The sequence below is a fragment of the Octopus bimaculoides genome, chromosome 8 (assembly GCF_046866305.1).
Source record: "Octopus bimaculoides isolate indiv1 chromosome 8, ASM4686630v1, whole genome shotgun sequence".
Taxonomy (NCBI): Eukaryota; Metazoa; Mollusca; class Cephalopoda; order Octopoda; family Octopodidae; genus Octopus; species Octopus bimaculoides.
The window spans coordinates 15114421-15137984 of NC_142935.1; the positions used below are offsets into that span (position 1 = coordinate 15114421).

Below are 23564 nucleotides of genomic sequence, written 5' to 3' on the forward strand. Positions count from 1 at the left end.
GTCTTCGCAAGCAAAGTTCATTGTCCAATGAATGAGGGGTACTCATAAGTGGGCCAGTTACACCCCACGTTTGGATGTGCTTCTAACGTTCCACTGGCACAAGTGCCAATCAGGCCATATATATATATATATATATATATATATATATATATATATACAATAAACCCTCAGTTTAACAGGCTAATAGGTGAACATCTCTCCTTTAGTGGTGAAAGCATTAAGTTGAAGGTAAATCAACTAACAGGAAAATCCTCCTCCTTTAATGTCCATTTTCCATGCTGGCATAGGTTGGACTGTTTGACCAGAATGGCAAGCTAGTGAGCTGTACCAGGTTCCAGTATGATATGGCTTAGTTTCTAATGGCTGGATGTCCTTCATAATGCCAACCACTTTATTGTGTGTGCTGGGTGCTTTGAGCGAGTTTCTATTTATGCTGAAAGTCTATCACATTGATGCTAATCTACAGACATTTTGTATTGTTTTATAGTGAAAAAGAGAAAAAAGACTTTAATATAATATACATTTGGGCACATTATTTGATTATAATAAAGAATATGTAATTTTTATGTAGCTGTTTGTGTAGTTTAGGGTATTTTGCTGTATAGCTATAATAATAGCTTAATAGTTTTTATTAAGTGTTTGAAGGTGGTGGTTTTGGTGGTAAAGGAGAGTATTCCATTCCTTTCAGACTCTTCTTGAATGTGCAGAAATAGACGTATTGGTCCTGTCTCTTTGCTAGCAGATAGTTGCAGTGTGTTGATTGGTGGAAATGAAATAAATCAAATAAATAGAGAGAGGGAGATTTAATTCTTCTGCCTGTGTGTAGGGCCATTGTCTGAAAGCAATAATGTTCAGAAGATCTGTCTAGAAACACCTTACATCAGAAACAAAGTGGTTGGAGAACCAGTTAGAAAAAAAAAAAAGAGAATCTCTGAAATGAACCATGCATTCTTTGTGTTGGTGTATATTACTGTAAACTGGTTTGTATACATTCATTGATTTACCAGCTACCTGGAGCTTGAGGCAATGCAAACCTGCTATGAATGTTTGCACATAATAAGGCAGAAATTTGCTCCTTAACATACAGGCAACAATGCTGTGTTTGTGGTTCCAGAGTTATTTTTAGGAACAGCATCATACAACAAGACAGATTCATTAGCATTCCAAAACTTAGATAAAAAAAGGCTCTCAAATCTAATAAGTTCATTTGACAATTTTCTTATATGTCTCCACCTGTGAAGTGTCTGCACTTAACAATTCCCCATAGGTTTCCTAGATGACAATCAATGCCATGGCCATCCATCACGTGCAGATTTCAACTCAAGACTTCTTACACTAACACTGTTAAAACTGTTAAATATACTGTTTATACTTCCTGTTTTTATTGTGTTTATCTTCTATGGATTCACACTGCTGAGTCACATTTAATGCTATCGACATTGTATTTTAAAGAAAACTTGAAATTTAGCTTTCCAGCTAAAGGATAATTCTGTTTTTGTTGTTTAACTCAGGTCAGTCCTGATAGGGCAGATTTATGATCAAAGGCATTCCAGATGTGACCATCTTGCATTGATTACATTACATGCATCTAAAATTACCAATCTAATATGTTTGCTTCTCTTTAACCCTTTAGCATTTACATAGACCATATCAGGCCCAAATATTCTACCTGTTTTATGCTCAAACCAGCCAGATCTGATCTCTCACACCTGCCCTACAATGCTATTCTAAAAATAGACATTCATATAATTTAAATCTCAAAGCTACAAGATTAATACATGATTGATACATGACTGAATGAGTAAGCTTTACATTTAACAAAGTAATCAGAATGCTAAAGGGTTAAGGCAGTAGGGATGTGACTTAAAGGGTATTTCCCTGTTATTTCTAGCAGATTGAGTAACCATACACAGTTCCCTTATTAGTGTGAAGTGTTGTAGTGTGACTACGATTCTAGTGTCCAATCACATTGTATAAATATACTAAAAACAGAAAGTATAAAACTTACTGTTTCCGTGTTTGTCTGCCATGTCTGTATTCATACATCCCTACTGACTTAACCCTTTGAATTCTGCATTTAATGGATATCAACACTGTATTTTAAAGAAAACTCGAAATTTAGCCCTTGATTTAATGTATATTGTTTTCAACACCGTAACTTTTACAAATGCATGCAACTGGGACTCCTTGTCTTAATTTGTCAATTGCTTCTAATTTCTGTGCAACATTTAAATTCACATGCTTGTTTAACTTCTGTCATTTGATGCAATTGTAAACTGGAAGAAGTGCAAAATTTTAGGAAAATAAATTGATAATTTGGGAATTGGAGAAATATTCTGTATGCAAACTGACTTTGGTAGTTTGAAGCAAACTGAAACTAGAAATGAGCTTATTCTATGAAAAAAGCCAATGCAATACAACCCTTTCCATGTGCATGCACACACAAATAATTCTTCCTCTTTCTATTTAACATTTCTGTTAAAGGAGGAAGTGCAGCAGGAAGTCCCAAATACTGTAACTTCACATTCTAGAAATAGCAACAAAAAAAGCATAGGACACACTTATTGGATAATTTACTCCAGGAATGAGTACTGCTTGAATCTCTCAGTTCTCTCTCTCTCTCTCTCTCTCTCTCTCTCTCTCTCTCTCTCTCTCTCTCTCTCTCTCTCTCTACATACAAGAATAAGGGCAGGGAATCGTCAATTAGTAATAGAATTAATAATTAACAATTTTGCCAAGTAGTTCAGTATGAAAAAACCTTTATCGGTAAAATCATTTATCATCATAAATATATATATATATATATATCTCCTCCCTCCCTCCCTCTCCCCCTATCTCTCTGTTTTTTTACTGTGTCGTTTTCTCTCTGACTCTGTAAATGGATGAATGAATAAATTGCAAATCCTTTAAATTGAAGGTTTACTGTATGCATGCATGTTTGTTTTACTTGTTTGTTTGTTTGCTTGGAGACAGCTTTTATTCTCCTTTGCAAAATTCAAGCCAGTCACTAACAAAGTGGCAAAGATCTTTTGTTTAAGCCAACACAGCTCTTGGGATTTGTGATTAACTGAACTGATTGATGTATATACATGTGTGTGTGTGTGTATATTATGTTTATGTGTGCGCAAGTGGATAATGCAAAGAGACTATCAAATCAGTTTCTATTTTTTAAAGCTATATGATATCTGAAAATGAATGCAATGTCATTACCAGTTTGAATATGCTAGTGTCATGTTCAGACTTGAAAACAAGCCATTTACTGTGTTTTCTCATGGAGAAAATTTCTCTCTGAAGACAAATAGTGCAAATACACCTAAATCAGCTCGCAGCGCCACCAGGTGGCATATTCGAACTGGTAATAACATCACTACTTAGTGCACCCACCCCATGACCTGAGAATGAGTATCTGCTCAATCTGTGATCATTTCAAGTGAAAGGTATTGTTCAACTTAGGACACATGTTCTTTGTAAGGCACTTTACAGAATGTAGTCTAGCAATAACAATTACCGAAAAAGTTTTTGTGTCAACTTCTCAGCAATACTTAAGAAGCATCCTCTGTGGTCAGGGCTGGATTAAGACCCATCGAGGCCCTAAGCACTTAAAAGATTTTGGTACCCCCCATAAAAGATTATGTAATTCAAAATATAAACAATAACAAACCATAAAATAAGTTCTTATTTTTCAAGGCGAAACAAAACAGTAAGAGGGAAAATTGTTTATTTTTGTCTACTTTCACTGTATTTATATTTAAAAAGTTTCCTCCTACTTTTTTGAATTGTAAAGTTTTTGATCAGATCCTCAAAATTAATCTTAGGTAACACATTTGCATCTATACTTAGTAGAAATAAAGGCATCCCGAATATTATTTTAGCAAATCTAAAGTGATTTCTTTTGTGCCGTAAACCATTTACCATTTCTGTGGTGCCCCCTCCTTCCCTTGATGCCCTAAGCATGTGCTTATTTTGCTTAATGATTAAACCAGCGCTGTCTGTGGTTCTAATTAGGTTAATTGTACTGGTCTGTTGAGAATTCATGTTTCTTTTGCTCTGGTATCCAGCTTTATGTTGGCTTAGGTCATGCAAACATGTCATCAAAGGCTTTCTAAACTTGACCATTTATTCAGTCATTAGGCCATGACCATGTGGAGGCACCGCCTGGGAGAATTTTTATTTGAGTTGAATGAATCTACCCCAGTGCTTATTTTTTTTAAAGCTTGGTATTTATTTTATTGGTTTCTTTTGCTGAACCATTAATTTACAGGAGTGTAAACACACCAACACTGGTTGTGAAGAAGTAGTGGGGGATAAATACACACACACACACGACAGGTTACTCTTAGTTCCTACCTATCCAATCTATTCACAAGGCTTTGCTCGGCATGAGGCTATAGTAGAAAACACTTGCCCAAGGTGTCACAGTGAGACTGAACCTGGAACCATGTGATTGGAAAATAAGCTTCTTAAGACACAGCCACGCCTCCTTTCTTTTTCTTTTGTTTGTTACACATAATGTGTCCAGGGCTATATTGACAAACAACTTTTTGTTTATTTTTGAAGATGAGATATGATATTAGATAAATTTGGGTGTTATTTTTAGCAAAGCAAGCAATCTTATCAAAGCTTCTTGGTTGGTTTGATACTTGTCTTTTACTTAGTCTGTTTGTCTTGTTTAATCAATCTTTATGTGCAAAACAATCCCATTTTATGATAGCTCCTCTTCAGTTATATGTTAGCAGTCATCAAACTTTTCTGCTTTTATAACACATATTAGTGAGCCTTGATGACAAATCCAATATCATTGTCGGTTTTTGAGTGCAGTGATCTGTTGAAACTGGCTTTTATCATTGTTTTCAGTCGTGTTTGTTTCTTTGTTTGTCCATGGACAAGATATCTCAGGAACTGCTGGATGGATTCAGATGAAACTTTCAGGGATGTTTGGCTTCATGACTGGCACAAGCTGATTAAATTTTGGGATCGATCCGGTACCAGACAAGAATTCTGGATTATTTTTTGAGAGTGGTTGGGTTCATTTTTAGTATTCTCATTTGTGAGAGCAGTCGAGTTTATTTCAGATATTCTCATTTTAAAAATAATCTCTGGCTAATCGTTGAGAGGATATTAGTGTTGCCTTGGCGGAGGTTTACATTCTCTGAGTGCTCTTGTCCTTAATAGAATAATGGTCATTCACTTGAAGACATTTACTTTGAATTATCATCAGCATCATCATCATCATCCTTGATTAATGTCCACTGTCCATGCTAGCATGGGTGGGATGGTACCACAAGAGCTGGCCAGGCTGAAGCCTGCACCAGACTTCTCTAACTGTTTTGGCAGGATTTTTACAGCTGGATGCCCTTCCTAACACCAACCACTCAGCAGAGTGGACTTAGTGTTTTTTATGTGGCACAAGCACAAGCGAGGTCAGTTTTGACATGGTTTTTACAGCTGGATGCCCTTCCAAACACCAACTACTTTACAGTGTGGAATGGGTGCTTTTAAGTGGCGCCTGCACTGACAGGGTTTCCAAGTACTTACAAGACGAAAAAAAAAAAAACCTCTTTTGTCACACTTCCTGCTTTAGGGTTTGGACAATATTGGAAAAAATAAGCACCAATAGATCTCTGATGGTTTTGATAAGGGCTCAGTTGTTTGATCAACTGAATTACCTGCTCATTGAACTTGTGTATGAGTGGCTGAGTATTCCACTGGCATTTGTTCCATTAATGTAATCCTCAACCAGAATCAGTGTGTGACAATAGTATGAGACGTTTTGGCACAGCCATTTTTCGCCACCAATTTAACATAGCTGATTTGATGTTGACTTATTTGACATTAAATATCAAAATTTTTTTTCATCTCTTCTCTCTTTGAGTATCTATGTTTATGTATGTGCAATGTCTCTCTCTCTCTCTCTCTCTCTCTTTCTCCTATCTCTCTCTTCCCTGCTCTCTATCTGAATCTATATTTGTTTCTGTGTGTGTGTGTCTCCAAAACTTACTCCTGCCAAAACAAGTTGAATGTCCAGTCAACCGTGACAAACTGTTTGCATTCAAACACCTGTGCCCACTTGTCTCATTTCCGTGTGGCAAGTCTGTATTTTTTAATTGCAATGACATTCCATTCGGCAGATTTTCATAAAGATTAAAGTTTAAGGCATTGATTGAAAGACATTTGCCCAAGCTGCCATGCAGTGTGACTTTATCTGGAACTTTGTAATTGTGAAGCAAACTTCTTAAATGATTGGACCAAGCTGCATCACAGTCCATATTATGCAAGACTCAAGTATTATCATTATCATCATCATTATCGTTTAACGTCCACCTTCCATGCTAGCATGGGTTGGACAATTTGACTGAGGACTGGCGAACCAGAAGGCTTCACTAGGCTCTAATCTGATCTGGCAGAGTTTCTACAGCTGGATTACTCAAATAAAAATGGTGGTAGAAGTAGGAAGTGAAATGATATCCTAGCAATCAGTTAACATGTTGTGTAACTATATAATTTCTGGTTGTGTAAATTTTTATACAAATTTTCAAGTGTGAAGCTGTTTATTCTAGGAGTTAAAAGTCTACAACACCTTTTGTCTAACAAACTATTAATTAAAGTGAACTAATAAGTAAGGGTTATCAAGATTGTGAAAGATACAAGTAGAATTAGATATCAGTTCAAAGAGTTCAAAGGGCAGAAATAAGTGAATGCTGTCAGATTAAATAACTACAGGTATATTTTGAACAGAGGTGTGAGTTAAAAGTGATCCTGGTTAGCAGGAATTAAAACTTTAACTTGCTTCGCTGTGCATGAAATGTCTGTAGAACTTGTAGACAAATAGTTTTCAATGACATAATTAATGGGTCAGCCAAGTCTGTCAGAAATCTGTAGCAAGTATTTCACATCACTAACATTGATAATGGTATTGGGAAAATACATAGATCTCATAGTTTCCAGTCCCTCCACTCCAAAGTTATTGGGATAATCCCTGTTTGAGGAATGATTTGGATTAGTACACTTAATTGAAACAACTGAGAATATCACAATTGCATGAGAGATTATTAATATGTGGATCTATACTTTGTTTGTAAGTATGAGTTCTTTTATTCTTTCTCTCTCTTTTCTTTTTTCATTGTACTTTACTCTTGGCATCAGGAAAACTATTTTATTAGTCGGCTATTTTGTAACTACATTTCTTTTAAAATACACAGCATTTGAATTAATTTTGAAAATATTGAAGGATTTAGTTATTATTAAGTAGGTGTTTTGAACAAAAACTTACAGAAAATTTCGATGGCTGAACTTAATTTAGTTCACATTAAAACAAGTATTATCATAGAAACAGGGGTGGTCTCAGACCATTTCGTATCAATTATGTTGGATTCTAAATTATGGAGTTATGTCCCCTATCAAGCATTCCGTCTGTTTAAGTCTCACTCAAAATGGCGATCGTTTCACCAACTTGGGAATTCACCGAGATGATACATGCTATATTTGAGGTATGCCTGATCTTACCATTCATTTTATATGAATATAGGTTATTTGAAAATATAAACAATTAAAAAAATATGTCACCCATGTCCATTGGATTTATTTAATTGTATGTTACATGATACGCTACATGATGGCACATTATTCAAGTTACGCACTTGTTTTGTTCTTAAATTGATATTTTAATCAATTTCTATTTATTTTTAAAAAATCGTACCATTTTGGTGAAGCCAAGACATTCATATATTCGGAAGTTATAACTCCCGCCCTAACAAATATCGTGTAATATGTACAAATATAGATATATACAAATACATGATACAATATTTAATATGAATTATCAACATAGTTTATTATTATTATTTTTTAAATTCCTAGTCAAACCCACTTTCGATGTCAATATGACCTGCTAATCTAATCGATCGGAAAACTTGAATTCATTTACAAACTTTCTTCACTCTTGTTTTGTTTATATCCTAGATAAATAATCATACGCCAGTCCACCTCTCTTTCAAAGTTACTATTTCAGAATCTTGCATGTTTGATAATTTTATTCTTTTTACATCAAGATCGGTAGCCGGACGGACATCCACAAATTACTATATTTTATTTATAAGCTTTAATAATTACTCACTGTTCCTTTATTTTTTATAAATGATACATTAAAAAAAAAAAAAAAAAAATAAAATATAGAAACTAAATTTATCTTCAAATACTTTTTCTAGTAAACTTTTTCTCTCGACACTGTCGCCAAAAACTTACATAATAGCTGGCGGAATCGTTACACTTCCAAAGGGGAGACTAACTTGTTACTTGTCATCCCGGGCATGTGCTTCTGAATCCGGTTGCTGTTTCGAAGAAGTGTACCCTCCCACACATGTTAAACTAGGTGTTCCCATTTGACACCCACCCAAGGGATTCATGAGCTTCCTGTTCCCCGGTCATGCTGCACCCATAAGTACCTACTTTAAAATGACACCGATCCCAGAGTTATTGTTGTATATACCCCCCCCCCCCAGTCTTTCTTGATTGAATAGACTTCTAGTAAAAGATATTACAAGCATTCAGGCAATGGAAGAAATCTTCTATCCCAATATCCGATCGATTTGTCCTATTTTCAAAATATTTGATTTGACCAAGATTTGGCTGCTATCTCAAGCAGATCGCGTGACCGCGTGGAGATTGGCTTTGCGTTGGTTTTTTTTTTTTGAAACTTTGTTGAATTGAAATTACGTTAATAAAAACCAATGTTGAGGTAACATTGTGTCGGGAAAGAATATAATACCCAAACCATGGTATGGCAGGATTATATTCAAGCCTTTACTAATGTAAATAATCATATTTTGATAACTTTCTGAGAGCTATTGATTTTAGTAGACCTACATTTTCAGAGCTATGCGAGAGTATTAAAAAAATGTCTTTTGTCCCATTTAAAAAAAAAAAAAAATTGCTAACTCTCAAGCCAACCTCGATCTAGGAAACTTATAATCAGAAGGGTTCCAACCGTGGCTTTCCTGTCATTTTTTCCCCTCCAGTCATACCGTATCCAGGGACTAAAACCGTATTGGTGTGGTCTTAGAACGAACATTAAGGTGATTCTAGTAATACGTTGACACTGACACGTTTTTGTATTATTTTTTTTTACCTTTTGTCCTATACAATGTGTTTGAAAAAAAAAAGATTTTTTATTCTGATGACCAATGCAAACATGCTAATTTAAAAGTAGGTTGTTTAAGGTGAATTGCTTGCTCTGCAGTGTAAATATGTCAAAATGTAATAATGATAAATTCTAACGTTTGGGGGATGAGCCTTTCGTCGATTTCTCTTTTGTTTACGGTACACAAAATTATACATTTTGTCAACTAGTTATAAATGTGTATACCAACGCTTTAAAAAGTGGGCGGTGAAAAAAAAAAAACATTTTTTGGTGGAGAGGGGCGCACTAGGAACGGTAGGCAGTAGAGGGGCGATAAATGCAGCTTTACAGGTTTTTTTTGTATCTTTGTTTCGTCAATATTAACTTCAAAAGAAAATTTTCAATGTAATAATATGACTAACTGCTTGTTCACCACTATCGAAGTAACAACAACAACTGCAGCGTTAGAAAAAAATAATAGACTTTGATATGTGAATAAGCAAATAAACAAAACCGAATAAAAGGAGCTTGCTTCGCAACCACATGGTTTCGGGTTCAGTTCCACTGTGCGCGGCACCTTTCATTACAACTCCAGGCTGGCCAATGCCTTGTGAGTGAATTTGGCAGACGGAAGCTGTGTGGAAGCCGTCGTCTGTCTGTTTGTCACTAACCTATTGCTTTATAACCAGTGTCGGATTGTTTACGTCCTCGTAACCTAGCGTTTCGACAAATGGAGCCGTTAGAATAAGTACTAGTGTCGATTTGTTCGACTAAAACCTTTCAAGGCTGTACCCTAGCATGGCTATAGTTCATTGACTGAAATAAAACATAAAAGATAAAACCGTATATATCATGTAACTTTCACGTAAGTCATACTGTGGTTGTAGTTAGTACAAATAAAATTATCTTGTCTCTTATTTTAAATACATATCAATGATATCCTTAGGATAATGCAATCAGCAATAAACTACGCTCCTCAGAAAATGAGGTTTTCTATCTTGTATATCTGTTAACAAGAAGGAAAAGTTATCTCTCTTTAAGTGTAGGAAGGTAGCAGTAGGAGAATGCTTATTAATTAGAGTTTTGTCACAAATCCACAAGATGGTGAATCAGCAGAAACATTACAATGTCTTGTGGTCATTGGTCTTGAATCCCGCTGTGGTCAACTTTGCCTTTCATCCTTCAGAGGGGTTGGAACCAGTCAAGTACCAGTCAAAAATTGTTGTTGTTCCTTCTCTCTCTTTTGGCGTCGGTTATGTTGTACTATGAGAATGGTCATGGGAGACTACTCACAGCATCCTATTTCTACAGAAATGGAGAAGGGTTGAGTGAGGGTCTCGCAGCCCCTTCTCATAGCAAATTGGTAGGCTATTGGAACCGTCCAAGGATGGGCTGATGTGTGTAATGCAATACAGAATGCAAATAGAGGAAATACAAATTAACACCAAAGTGATCAGTTACACTTTCTCCATTCAAATTAATGTCTATTGCTGATATCTATCATGTCTGTCACACAGGGACTGATATTTCAGGGCACTTAACTCAAAGTTGTTTGTTTTCACATCCATTTTTTTTTTACATGTTAGCATGGGTTAGGTGAAAACGTTATTGAGGTATTTGTTTTACAACCACATTCCCTTTCTGATGCTAACCCTTTCTTGTTTTTCAAGTAAGGGATCTCTTATATTGCATGGCTTTGAAAGCAAAACACCAAATGAATGAACAGTTTATTGTTGAGAAATGCCAACAAGAACACTATGCCTCTTCTGCAATAACCATAAAGAAGTTATGAAATTCATATCACACATGCACGGGCGTATGTGCACACATACAAACACATACACTATGCAAAGATAGACTCTTCTTATACATACTTTATCCAGTTTTAGTTGTATATAAGGCAGTAGTTTATCGATAATTGCTTCAAAATATGTTTTATATTTTTTCTTTTTTTAAAAAATATCAATCACTATTCTTTTCAAAATTTGGTGGCACACTTGAACTAAAAATATGACTAAAAATATAAGGAAAAAAATTTATTTTCAGGTTACACTGTGGCACATCTAGCATTGTCTCTTGGCACACCAGTGTGCCATGGAATACCAGTTGTGGAGCATTGCTGTAGAGAATCTACATGACTACTCACATTTTAGAAGAGAGGGTGACAGTAATAGGGTGTTTCTGGAAAGTGATAAAAATAGTCGTGTTAAGATGTCAGGGTGTACCATATTAGATCTCATGTTTTTCCTGTATCTAAGCCAGATAAAGGATTAATGAGAATTTATCTTATTCTTTGATTATGGGTTTAGGAATTAGTTGTGCTCATTTCAGATATTTTGTTTACATTCATCATATGTTTGTTTTCCCGTGCTTGCATGTGTTAGATGAGTCTTTTCCAACACACTGCTCTACCACTTGTGGCATTCCTTTGTTATTTCTTTATTGCCCACAAGGGGCTAAACATAGAGGGGACAAACAAGGACAGACAAAGGGATCAAGTCGATTACATCGACCCCAGTGAGTAACTGGTACTTAATTTATCGACCCCGAAAGGATGAAAGGCAAAGTCAACCTCGGTGGAATTTGAACTCGGAACGAAATGCCGCTAAGCATTTCACCTGGCGTGCTAACGTTTCTTCCAGCTCGCCTTTGTGATGTCCAGCATCCTGAGATTAGTTTTCACTACCTCTCTTCATGTCTTCCTCTTTCACCACTCTCTTCCACATGAATCTCTAAGCATTTCTGTATTCCTCTATCATTATTCATATGCTTTACATATCTATACGAGTGTTGCCATTTCTCTTACACACTACATTTTATTCTTCTTATCAAGTTTTACTCTTGGTTCATTTCTTATAGTCTTTCTTTCAAAGATTGAGTAAATGTTAACTTTGGTATTTAAGGTGTAAATCTTTCATGTTTAGCTTCAAATTCTATAATTATACAGTATTTCCCAAATTACTTATTTATTTATTATATAATTAACACCACAAACATAGCTCTGTGGTTAAGAAGCTCTCTTCTCAACTACATGGTTTTTGCTTCAGTCCTACTGTGCAGCACCTTGGGCAAGTGTCTTCTACTAAATCTCCAAGCTGACAAAGCGTTGAGTAAATTTGATAGATGGAAACTAAAAGAAGCCTGCCATATGTATGTATCTTCAGGTGTTTGGGCTAATTTGGAAATTTTTTTAATGTTTCCTCTTACCAGGAACAGCTTAATGTATTGGTAAACAGTTAATGGTGTTGGAGAGCATAAAGAATAAAGCTGTAGTTGAGAAAATGTTAGCTGACATGGAGGATTGGAAGTGATCTGAAAATTGGAAAAGAGTTACCTGCATCATGATGATTCATGCCAGGTATCAAAATGCCAACATCATGACAGCCACTCGGTGTTCTGTGAACACTTAAGGCAGTAAAGACATGACAAGGACAGCTGCAACAGAGACTATGAAGCTGTGGTTAACAGGAATGGACACAGCAGGTGTTCTGATTGCATGCTGAAATTCACCCCAACGTTTTTGAACAGGGCTTCAGGCTCAATTCAGATGGTTATGTGAAGCTGCTGGGGACTGCAGTCAATCCCTGGCTGGAGAGGGTTGCTGCTGGAAGGATTCAGCTCCTTGCCATTTCTCTGGAAAGAGTCAGAAGTGTTTATTAAAGAATTTCTTTAACTTCATGAGTCCCAATTTCTGGTCTCTTAATTCCACCCATTGTAATCCTATAGATTACTATGTATGTGAAGTGCAGTTGAGAAAGGCACCAACTGCTCTGCCTGCAACACCAAGGCTGAGCTGGTGACCAAAATCAAGGAGGTGTTTGAAGGTCTTCCCAGAGACACAGTGAGGACCACATACACAATATTCTTGAAGCCATGGTGGAAGCTGAGGGCAGCTATTTTGAGGAAACTGTTATCTCATAGCCATATTCTAGTTGATATTTTCTGACTTTTTAAAAAATATTTTTATTTTCAGAGATATATATATATTTTTTTAATGCAAACTGTCAAATTTAGCTCAAACACTCTATGTATGTGTGTGAATGTCAGTGTTTGTTTACATTTTTGTGCCATGAAAGTCACCAGCTATGAACTGTTGTTGTCACTACTCCTGTCAAGAATCATCAATTTGCTTTGAGCCTTCAAAGGTGTGTGAAAAAGGAGATCCCTCACTTGAAAAATAGCTATCTAGCCATAAAACAATTCCTCAATGATATATTCATCCTATCCTAGCTTAACATGCCAAATGGACATAAACGAACAAATTATTCATCATATAATAGTTATTTTCACAAGTAGCTTCTATTGTAATTTTTACATGCTATTTCTATTTCACTTGTATTTAATATATTTGTTTTTCAAAAACTGTACTTACTCATAAGTTGCGCTTGTGTTTAAGTCGCATCCCTAATTTAGTGGTGAATTTTGGTACAAATTTCTTCCTTCATCAAACTTTATATCAGCTTTGTTTCATGTATAAGTCACATCCAACTTTTATTCAATTAAAATCAAGTATAAAACAGTGCAACTTGTACACTAGTAAATACAGTATGTAGTTTTTCAAATATTTTCACCTGTTTCTTTTTAAAAATTAACTTAATTATTCACTCATTTATCTTATTTTATGTTTTATTTTTATTATTTCTTATTATTCCTTATTTTATCTATTCCTTATTGTATTTTAGGCTCCAACATATCATTTGTTCTTTGAAGCCATCCTTATTATTTGTATCATTAAACTGCTGTTTTCTAAAAGTTACAATCCTGAAAAAACAATACTCACAGAAAAGGTAAGCGTCTTTACATATTTTGCAACTATTTTTTTTTTTTTTTTTTCGAGCGGGATCGTTTGCCAGTGCCCCCGGACTGGCCCATGTGCGGGCGACACATGAAATCTTTCGAGCGGGATCGTTGCCAGTGCCCCTGGACTGGCTCATGTGCGGGCGACACATGATATCTTTCGTGCGAGATCGTTGCCAGTGCCCATGGACTGGCTCTTGTGCGAGTGACACATGAGGTTTTTCGAGCGAGATCGTTGCCGGTGCCCCTGGACTGGCTCTTGTGCGGGTGGCACATAAAAGACACCATTTCGAGCGTGGCCGTTTTCGTGCGGGTGACACGTAAAAGCACCCACTACACTCTCTGAGTGGTTGGCGTTAGGAAGGGCATCCAGCTGTAGAAACTCTGCCAACTTAGATTGGAGCCTGGTGTTGCCATCCGGTTTCACCAGTCCTCAGTCAAATCGTCCAACCCATGCTAGCATGGAAGGCAGACGTTAAACGATGATGATGATGATGATGATGATGAATGGCATGAACAATTTTGTTTGTGACATTATTTCATTAAGAAAATGAAATAATATAAAAAATGTTTATACAGGGTGTCCACAAGGTCTGGGTACATGGAGTCTTTTTAGCCATAAACACAATACACTGTGTGTCCATGTAAATTCAGGTGAGAAGGCATGTGGATTAGTGATTAGGGTATTTGGCTCACAGTTGTAAGGTTGTGAGTTCAATTCCCGGCATTGTGTTGTGTCTGAGAGCAAGACACTTTATTTCACATTGTTCCAGTCCTCTCAGCTAGCAAATATGAGTAGTACCTGTATTTCAAAGGGCCAGCTCTGTCACATTTTGTGTTATGCTGAATCTCCCTGAGAACTATATTACGGGTACGCATGCCTGTAGAGTGTTCAGCCACTTTCATGTTGATTACATGAGCAGGCTGTTCTGTTGATTGGATCAACTGGAACCCTTGCCATTATAACTGACGCAGTGCCAGATTTTTTTAGATGAGATGGTTAGGAGTGGAAATAATCAGTAGTTAAAGTTGACAAGACTTCTTTGTTTAAATTATTAAATTCGTTTTTTCTTTCAACTTCAGGAAAAATCAGATTTAATTGCTGACTGGGTGCCTCAGCCACTTGTTCCAAAGACGAGAGAAGATCATCCACTTTTGGACAATCTGAGAAATAATGTCATTTCTGGGTAAAATTCCATTTTTATTTCAAATTGTTTAATTAGTAAATGTTGTTATTGTTTAACTATTTTGATATTGCTAGTATTGTTTTTGAAAGGTTGTTTATTTAAAAAAAAATTATTTCTAACATTCACCCTTACATGCCTCTGACCTCCATCTCCATCACTGTATCCTCTTTCTCTCTACCTCCCTCTCCCACTACTCTTTTACCTACCTAGCTCCACATCATCTCCATATCTCCCATCTTTCTGCAGTTTTATTATACTGCTGCTCTCCACCCTTTCTGTACTTCCACTTATCACCTCCTCCCTCCTGAGCCACTTCTGTTTCTTTCACCTTCTCCTCCAGACTCATATTTACCATCGATCATGCCTTCACCTTTGTTCACCGCTCTTACATCTTTATAAACATAGTAATCCTTCCTCATCCTCTGTCCCTATTCTCTCTTATCCCCTCTTTCTTATACCTTCAGGGTATGCCCTGACACTTTGTCACCACCATCTTTATCTCTCTTTCCAGTTATTCCCACTCACCTTTATATACTGTGAGGTAACCATGTATTTCCTCTTCAGCAAGACACCAGTTCTTGACCTTGTATTGTATTTTAGCTTCTCAACACATGGCATAAAACCACTTTGCTCTCTGCTACACTTTCATTCAGTGGAGGGAGCTTTTTAGTCTTGCAAGTTACTTGATGATCTCCCTAGTGCAAGTGCTATAAAAAGTAAAAAGCACCTATTACACTCTGTGAAATGGTCGGTGTTACGAAAGGCATTCACTTGTAGAAACCATGACAAAGTAGATATTGGAACCTGGTGCAGTCCTTCGGCTTGTTAGATCCTGTTGAACCATCCAATCGTTACCAACATGAACAATGAACATTAAACGATGATCATTATTTCTCACATTGTATATAAACTTTTCATACTCTTTAAACTATTTCCCTTATGTTATATAGTTGAGTTCTGTTTCAGAGCCTTAACTATACACTGCCATATTTACAGTGCTATATATCTACATAGTTCATAAATTTAATGCTATGAATGTTAGCTCCTCTTAGGCTTATGTTTTAATGAGTGACTATGTCTAGAATCTAACTGAAATTTTTTACAGCCTCTGAACACTTAGCATAAAGTCACTTCCTTTTCTACTACATCTCCACAAAGTCAAGGGAGCATTTTTGTTTTGCATGTTAGTTGGTGACTTCGTGCCAGAGCTACAAAAAAAGTCCCCCTTATACTCTTTAAAGTGGTTGGTGTTAAAAAAAGCATCCAGCTGAAGGAACCATGCCAAATAATTCTTTATTGGAAAGATGCAAATAATCTATCTTTGAATTGCTAATTTCATAATATTTTACCCTTTTTATATATTAATGTTGCATGATAATAATTTGAAATTTTTACAAGTATAGGTTTGAGACAGACCCACCGACTAGAAAATGGTTTTCTTTTTCTGTCTCAAAATGATGCTTATTACATCAAATACTGTTTTACATTAAAAATCTTGTAAATTATGCAGCATTTTATCATAAGTTAGTTCACAATTCCTTTTTTTAAAATTTCTGTCTTGTTTTGATCTTAATTCAAAAGTCTGGTATATATTGTCAGTCACTTTTTGTTGAACTTCTAAGTTAGGTAGACATAAACAAACCAATACCATGTTGAGCATTGAGAAACAAATATAACCTATATATGTGCATGTTCACACACACACACACACACATACACACATACAGTTTTCCATCTACTAAATCACTCACAAAGCATTAGCTAGCCCCAGAGCAATAGAAGATGCTTCAGGTGCTACACAGTGGATTGAACCCAATGCAACGTGGTTCCAAAGGGAGTTTCTTATCCACACAGCCATGCCTCTGCTGTGTGCTATAGACATTGATAATTGCAACTTGTGTAGTTTATTAATGATAGGATTATTATGAAAATATTAAGTCTATGTATTAAAGAGTTTCTTCCTTATAACTCTAAGGTTGACCAAATATTTAGTTAATCTCTTTGTTCTGTCATATTTTAATTGAATAATTTTCCTTTCTCTTCCAGGAAAGCAGGCAAATACCTGACTATCCAAGGTCGACAATGTATTAACATGGCCACCTTTAATTTTTTGGGTATGCTTGGTGAAAAAAGTGTCGAGGTAATTTCAGTAATTTAATTTTCAAACTAATTTTTTATTTCAGTTAGAAATTATTTTCTTACAATTTTTTTTTTTTTTTTTGCATGGTGACCATGTAGTTAAGATGCTCATTTCACAACCTTGTGATTTTAGGTTCAGTCCTACTGTGTGGTACTTGGACCTTGGACAAGTGCATTCTACAATAGCCCAGGTCTGATGATACCTTGTGAGTGAATTTAGTACATGGCAACTAAGTTTTGTGAAGTCTGTTGAGGCTGTGTACTTTGTGTGTGTGTGTGTGTGTGTGTGTGTCACCCTTGTCATTCCTTCACAACTAGTTTGTTTGCACTCCTGTACTGGGACCAATTTGTTTGACAAAAACGCTTCAAGGGGTTAATTGATAAATTTTGCTTTTCAGTTGGTTAATATGAAATCTTTCTTCCTTTCTTGTAGGATGCAGCAATTGAGACCCTCTTGCAATATGGGGTTGGTTCTTGTGGTCCAAGAGCGTTCTATGGCACCATGGGTAAGTAATATGCACTATGTCAGAGGTTTAGCATCTACGTTTTTAGTTCTTTGCTGATTGTAAAAGATCAAAGAACTCTAGAAATATTATGTCCTGCTTTTAGACTTTAACTGGAATATATGTGTATGTACATGTATATTTATTTGTATGTATGTTGAACTAAGGTTAGGACTCAATATTAAAAGCAGGGATATAATTATTGTAAAATTCTTGTTGACTGGAACTTTAAGTATTGTTTGACGATCTACAGGGTTGACTTATGCTGGTTGATTGAGTTGTGAGGCGAAACTTAAGATGCCATTCAGTATAAATTTTACAACATGCATGTTTGTTTTTATGTTATAATAATAACAATTTTACATTAATCTGATGGGATACTCAATACTTTTGTAGAACACAAATTTATTATTCTTAAGCAAGAATGTTGTTGGCAGTGACTTTGAATTTTCAGCCAGCTAAGTCGTTGTTGGACTGTGACGATGTTTGTCTCACTCAGATGTTGTTTTTAACATAACAAGTCTGTGAAGAAATTTTAGTCTGAAAAAATTCCACAGCATCATGTTCCTATTGGATGTCTATACATTTAGTAGGATACAGACATCGCAATTTTGATTTAACCCTTTTTTTTTTGCCATATTTCTTTTGAAATATTCTGCCTTTATTTTGATTAATTTTGAAAATATAGGCGTAGGTGTGGCTGTGTGATAAGAAACTTGCTTCCCAACCACATGGTTCCAGGTTCAGTCTCACTGCATGGCATCTTGGACAAGTGTCTTCTGCTGTAGCCTTTGGCTGACCAAAGCCTTATGAGTGGATTTGGTAGATGGAACCTACTGTGTCTGTGTTTGTCCACCCACACTGGTGTTGGTATGTTTTCATCCATCTAACTTAGTGGTTAAGCCAAAGGGCCCGATAGAATAAGTACTGGGTTTTTAAAAAAAACGTACAGGGTCTGATTCATTCATTTGATTAAAAATTCAAATTCAAGATGGTGCCACAGCATGACCACTGTCTAATGCGTCAAACAAGTAAAAAATAAAAGATATGAAGAATTTAGTAAAAGAACTGTGTCATTAGTAAGTTGGTGTTTGGAACATGAATTTACAGGGAATTTTGATGGAAGCTTTTAATTTCAAAACATGAAGGACCAAGATGCCTGGCAACCATGCTGTACTCAACACTTCTGCTGTGGAGTACAGGTCTCCTTAAGACTGGTCCCTCTAGTGGTGTAGAGCACTTGTAGTGGTGCTATGTAAAAGCGCCCATGCAGTGCTACGTAAAAGTGCCTGTGTGGTGCCATGTAAAAGTGCCTGTGTGGAGCCACATAAAAGCATGGAAAAAGAACATTATATGATAATGACGTTTCCTCTCTTTATAATTTGTTATTTGTGATATTTCAGATGTTCACCTCAACATGGAAGATAAGATGCGGCGATTTCTTGGGTCAGAATCAGCAATTCTTTATTCCTATGGTTTTGCTACTGTTGCAAGTGCTATCCCTGCATATTCAAAACGTGGTGATGTCATATTTTGGTATGTTGGTATTTGATTATTTGAATTATAACCCTTTAAATTCTTTGATTTATCTTCCTATTACAACACTTAAGCCTGAAAGACAGAATCTGTTCTCTACCTGCTTGTGCCTAATTAATATATACAAGAAATCAAGATTTTGACTCGTTTATTATCATATTTCTACTGAAATACACTTCCTTTGCTTTGAAGCTTGCTTTCCAACCACATAGTTCTGCGTTCAGTCCCACTGCATGGCACCTTGGGCAAGTGTCTTTTACTATAGCCTTGAGCTGACCAAAGCCTTGTGAGTGGATTTGGTGGATGGAAACTGAAAGGAGCCTGTCGTATTATATATTTTTGCGTGTGTCTGAGTCTATGTTTGTCCTTCCCACCATTGCTTGACAACCGATATTGGTGTGTTTCTGTCCCCCATAACTTAGTGGTTTAGCAAAAGCAACTGGTAGAATAAGTACTAGTCCTAAAAAGAATAAGCCCTGGGGTCGATTCATTCCACTAAAAAACTCTTTAAGGTGGTGCTCCAGCATGGCCACAGTCAAATGAATAAAAAGGTTTAAGAAAACGACTTTCTTATTATTAAGCTGGTCTTTGGAACATATTTTGACATGAAATTTTGATGGAAAGATTTAATTAAGTTTTTGGAATATAAATTAACATGCAATTTTGATAGAAAGTTTTAATTTAAATCACTCTAAAACAAGCAGTGGAGTGGGGACAAGCACAGTCACAAAGACATTCCCCCCACATAGATAAGGGCAGCTAGGCATCAAATATACTTGGTTAAGGGTGAAGAAATTGAACAAAAGAAAAGAATGGATCTAATCTTGACTACCACTTTAAATAGGAATTTGTAGCAGATTAACTTTACCTGTTAATTAGATGTTTGTACCTGTTGTGTTTGTTTAAACTTTGGTGCATGAAATTATTAATGAAATTTCTTTTAACACAAGGTTTTCTTCACTTTTCTTTTTGTTTGTTTGTTTTTCTAGTGATGCAGGAGTTTGTTTCTCAATCCAAAAAGGTTTGTTAGCTTCCCGTAGTGTAATAAAATATTTCAGACATAATGATATGGACCATTTAACAGAATTATTGATTGAACAAGAAAAAGAAGAGCAAAGGGTATGTATTATAACTAATCAAAATTTATCATTGATTTTGTTGCCATGGAATTGTCTCTCAGAAATTAAGCATTTATCAGCAATTCCTTATTTTCTTTCATCATATTATCATGGTTTTAACTTCCACTTCTTCATACCTGCATGGGTTGGAGAGAATTTAGAGGCAGGTTGGATGTTGTTCTTGTTGTTAACTCTCATTGTTTTCTAAGCAAGGTGATATTTCCCCATGGCCAGACATGTTTACACAGAATATTGGGAACGAATGATACTGCTTTTATGACAGTGACACTCATTTACAATTATCATGCAATATCGAAACAAAGAGACACAAACATGCACATACTCACATGCATATTTATAAATGCAAACACTCATTAATTACTGGGACTGACACTGTATTTCGTTAAGCAAAAATAATATACTACCAAGTATATCAAAGGCTTATAAGTCATTACTGTGCCTCACCTGTGTTAACAGTGTTATTAAATCACTTTTTAAAGTCATCTCTATTGAAAATCTATAAACCTGAAAAACAACACATATATACAACAGGCTTCTTTCAGTTTTCATCTGCCAAATCCACTCACAAGGCTTATGTTAGCTTGGGGCTATCCTAAAAACCACTTGCCCAAGCTATCCTAAAAGACACTTGGGGCTATTCTAAAAGCCACTTGCCATGGGACCAAAACTGAAACCATGTGATTGGAAAGCAGCATTCTTAACCATGCAGCCATGCCTACACCTCATTCTGAATGGAATCGTTTTTCATTTATGTTGACAAATGTAATCTAGTAATACAAAAGTTATATGCTTAATGTGTCATAAATGTTTCTTTATTTTAAAAAGAAAAAGTGAAAAATAAAATCCTATTTTGCAAAGTTCATTTTGCAAAGTTCATTTGGCAAAGTTCATTTGGCAAATAAAACCTTAACTTTGTTAAATTGCTAATGATGTATTAATCCTTATACTCATCAGTTATATATGTATGTTTTATAACTACATCTGGAATACTTTGATGTTGGTGTGAATTATGATTTTATTGATTGAAAATTTTACTGTATTTACTCATGTGGATGTACCATTTTATTCTTGATTTTTAACCGGAAAAATTGGGGTACGACTTAAACCTGAGGCAAAGTTATAAGTATGACAGGAAAAAATTTTGTACCAAGATTTAACCCTAAATCAGGGGTGCAACTTATATGCAATTAAATACTGTATTTTGATTATCTATAAAATTTCTAAACAAATTTTCTTAAGTATTTCTCCTTTCTCCTTTGTAGAATCCTAAAAAGGCCAGAATTACCCGTAAGTTTGTGGTAGTTGAAGCTGTCTATGTAAACCATGGGGACATTTGTCCGCTTCCTGAAATCATTGAACTCAAGTATAAATATAAAGTTCGAGTATTCCTTGAAGAGAGTTTAAGTATTGGAATTCTTGGCAAAACTGGTCGAGGTTTATCTGAATATTATGATGTATCAGTAAGTTGATAGTTTTTTTTTCTTCTCTTAATTTATATACTTCCAAATTTCTTTTCCTCTCCATCATCATTGTTTTAATGTCTACTTTCCCTTGCTGGCATGAGTTGGATGGCATTTGTTGAGGCAGGTTTTCTATGGCTGGATGCTTTTCCTGTCACCAAGCCTCACTTGTTTCCAAGTAAGGCGATATTTCTCCCCATCTGGACATATTTTCATGGAAGGTTGGAAATGAAGGACTCTGCTTATATGACAGTGATGCTTATTTACAACTGTCATGTAATGCAATGTGAAGGAGACATGTACACTGGCACATACCCACCTGCAGCATCATTTAACATACTTGTTTCATGCTGGCATTAGTTGGATGGTTTGATAGGATCTGATGGGTTCCAGGATGGCATCATACTTTCTGTGTATTTTGGCATGGTTTCTATGGTTGGATGCCCTTCCAAATGCCAACCACTTTACAGCGTGTATTGGGTATACAATGGGCTCCTTTCAGTTTATGTCTACCAACTTCACTCATAAGGCTTTGGTCGGCCAGGAGCTTTAGTAGAAGATAATCACCTGAGGTGCCATGCAGTTTGATTGAACCTGAAACCATGTGGTTAGGAAGTACACTTAACCATACAGATACACCTGCACCTATGTAATAGTTAATTATTCGTGACTTCTAACCATAATCTTAACTTAGAAGAACCTTCTTATGTCTTTTCAGCAGTTTTGTTAGTAAGTGATCGTACTTCTGATCAACTATTATTTAGATTTTGAGTTTATTTTTTGTACTATGTTATTATCAGAACTGTTGTTTTGTGCTATTATTTACAATGATTTAATTAGCTGATATATTGCCTGTCTTCAGGTCGTTAGCTATTTATTTCCTGAGATGAATCTATTACTTTCATCATCATTTAGCGTCTGTTTTCCATGTTGGCATGGGTTAGATGGTTCAGCTGGAACTGGTAAGCTGTATGCGGCTCCAATCTGTTTTGGCTAGGTTTCTATGGTTGGATAGCCTTCCTAATGCCAATTACTCCTCAGAGTGTACTGGGTATCTTTTACATGTTACTGGCATCGGTGCCTTTTACGCATCCCCAGCACTGGCCATGACTGCGATTTCATTTGGCTTAAGGTCTTGATTACTTATCACCAACTCTGTGATGGTGATAAGAATCGTGTGGTTGGGAAGCAAACCTCTTAACCACAGTGCAACACCTGCACCATCATTCGGTCTATATTCCTTATTTTAATATCTTTACTTTGAACCAATTTTAACTTGTTAATATGAATGTTAGATTATTGAAATTGTTTATTTGTAGATAGATGATATTGACTTCCTGGTTGCTACCTTGGAAAATTCTTTTGCCAGCACTGGTGGGTTTTGTGCAGGTAAAAAGTACATAGTTGATCATCAGGTAAGAGATCTAGTTATTGTTCATCTAATTTTATACTGATTAAGATGTGTGTAATTGTATGGAAGAGATGAATGCAAGAGAATTCCTTATGGCTTTTGTTGTTGAGATCATCATCATCATTTAACGTCCGCTTTCCATACTAGCATGGGTTGGACGATTTGACTGAGGATTGGTGAACCAGGAGGCGACACCAGGCTCCAATCTGATTTGGCAGAGTTTCTACAGCTGGATGCCCTTCCTAACACCAACCACTCTGAGAGTGTAGTGGATGCT

General features: G+C 35.9%; 1 protein-coding gene across 4 annotated transcripts in view; it reads left to right on the forward strand.

The window, feature by feature from the left end:
* LOC106879187 (serine palmitoyltransferase 1) overlaps positions 1-23564 on the forward strand; it is a 53637-nt gene that overhangs the window by 12938 nt on the left and 17135 nt on the right. The window contains exons 1-9 of one of the 4 annotated variants that reach the window (XM_052969951.2): positions 6096-7075; positions 13798-13902; positions 14996-15099; positions 17146-17239; positions 17672-17744; positions 19145-19277; positions 20267-20396; positions 21679-21876; positions 23196-23291. In XM_052969951.2, the coding sequence (XP_052825911.1) occupies positions 7055-7075; positions 13798-13902; positions 14996-15099; positions 17146-17239; positions 17672-17744; positions 19145-19277; positions 20267-20396; positions 21679-21876; positions 23196-23291 (954 nt within the window). In that variant the 5' untranslated portion in view covers positions 6096-7054. Of the gene's footprint in view, positions 1-6095; positions 7076-7377; positions 7488-8711; positions 8808-13797; positions 13903-14995; positions 15100-17145; positions 17240-17671; positions 17745-19144; positions 19278-20266; positions 20397-21678; positions 21877-23195; positions 23292-23564 lie in introns of those variants that run through there. The other 3 variants (XM_052969949.2, XM_052969950.2, XM_052969948.2) reach the window with 3 other exon arrangements.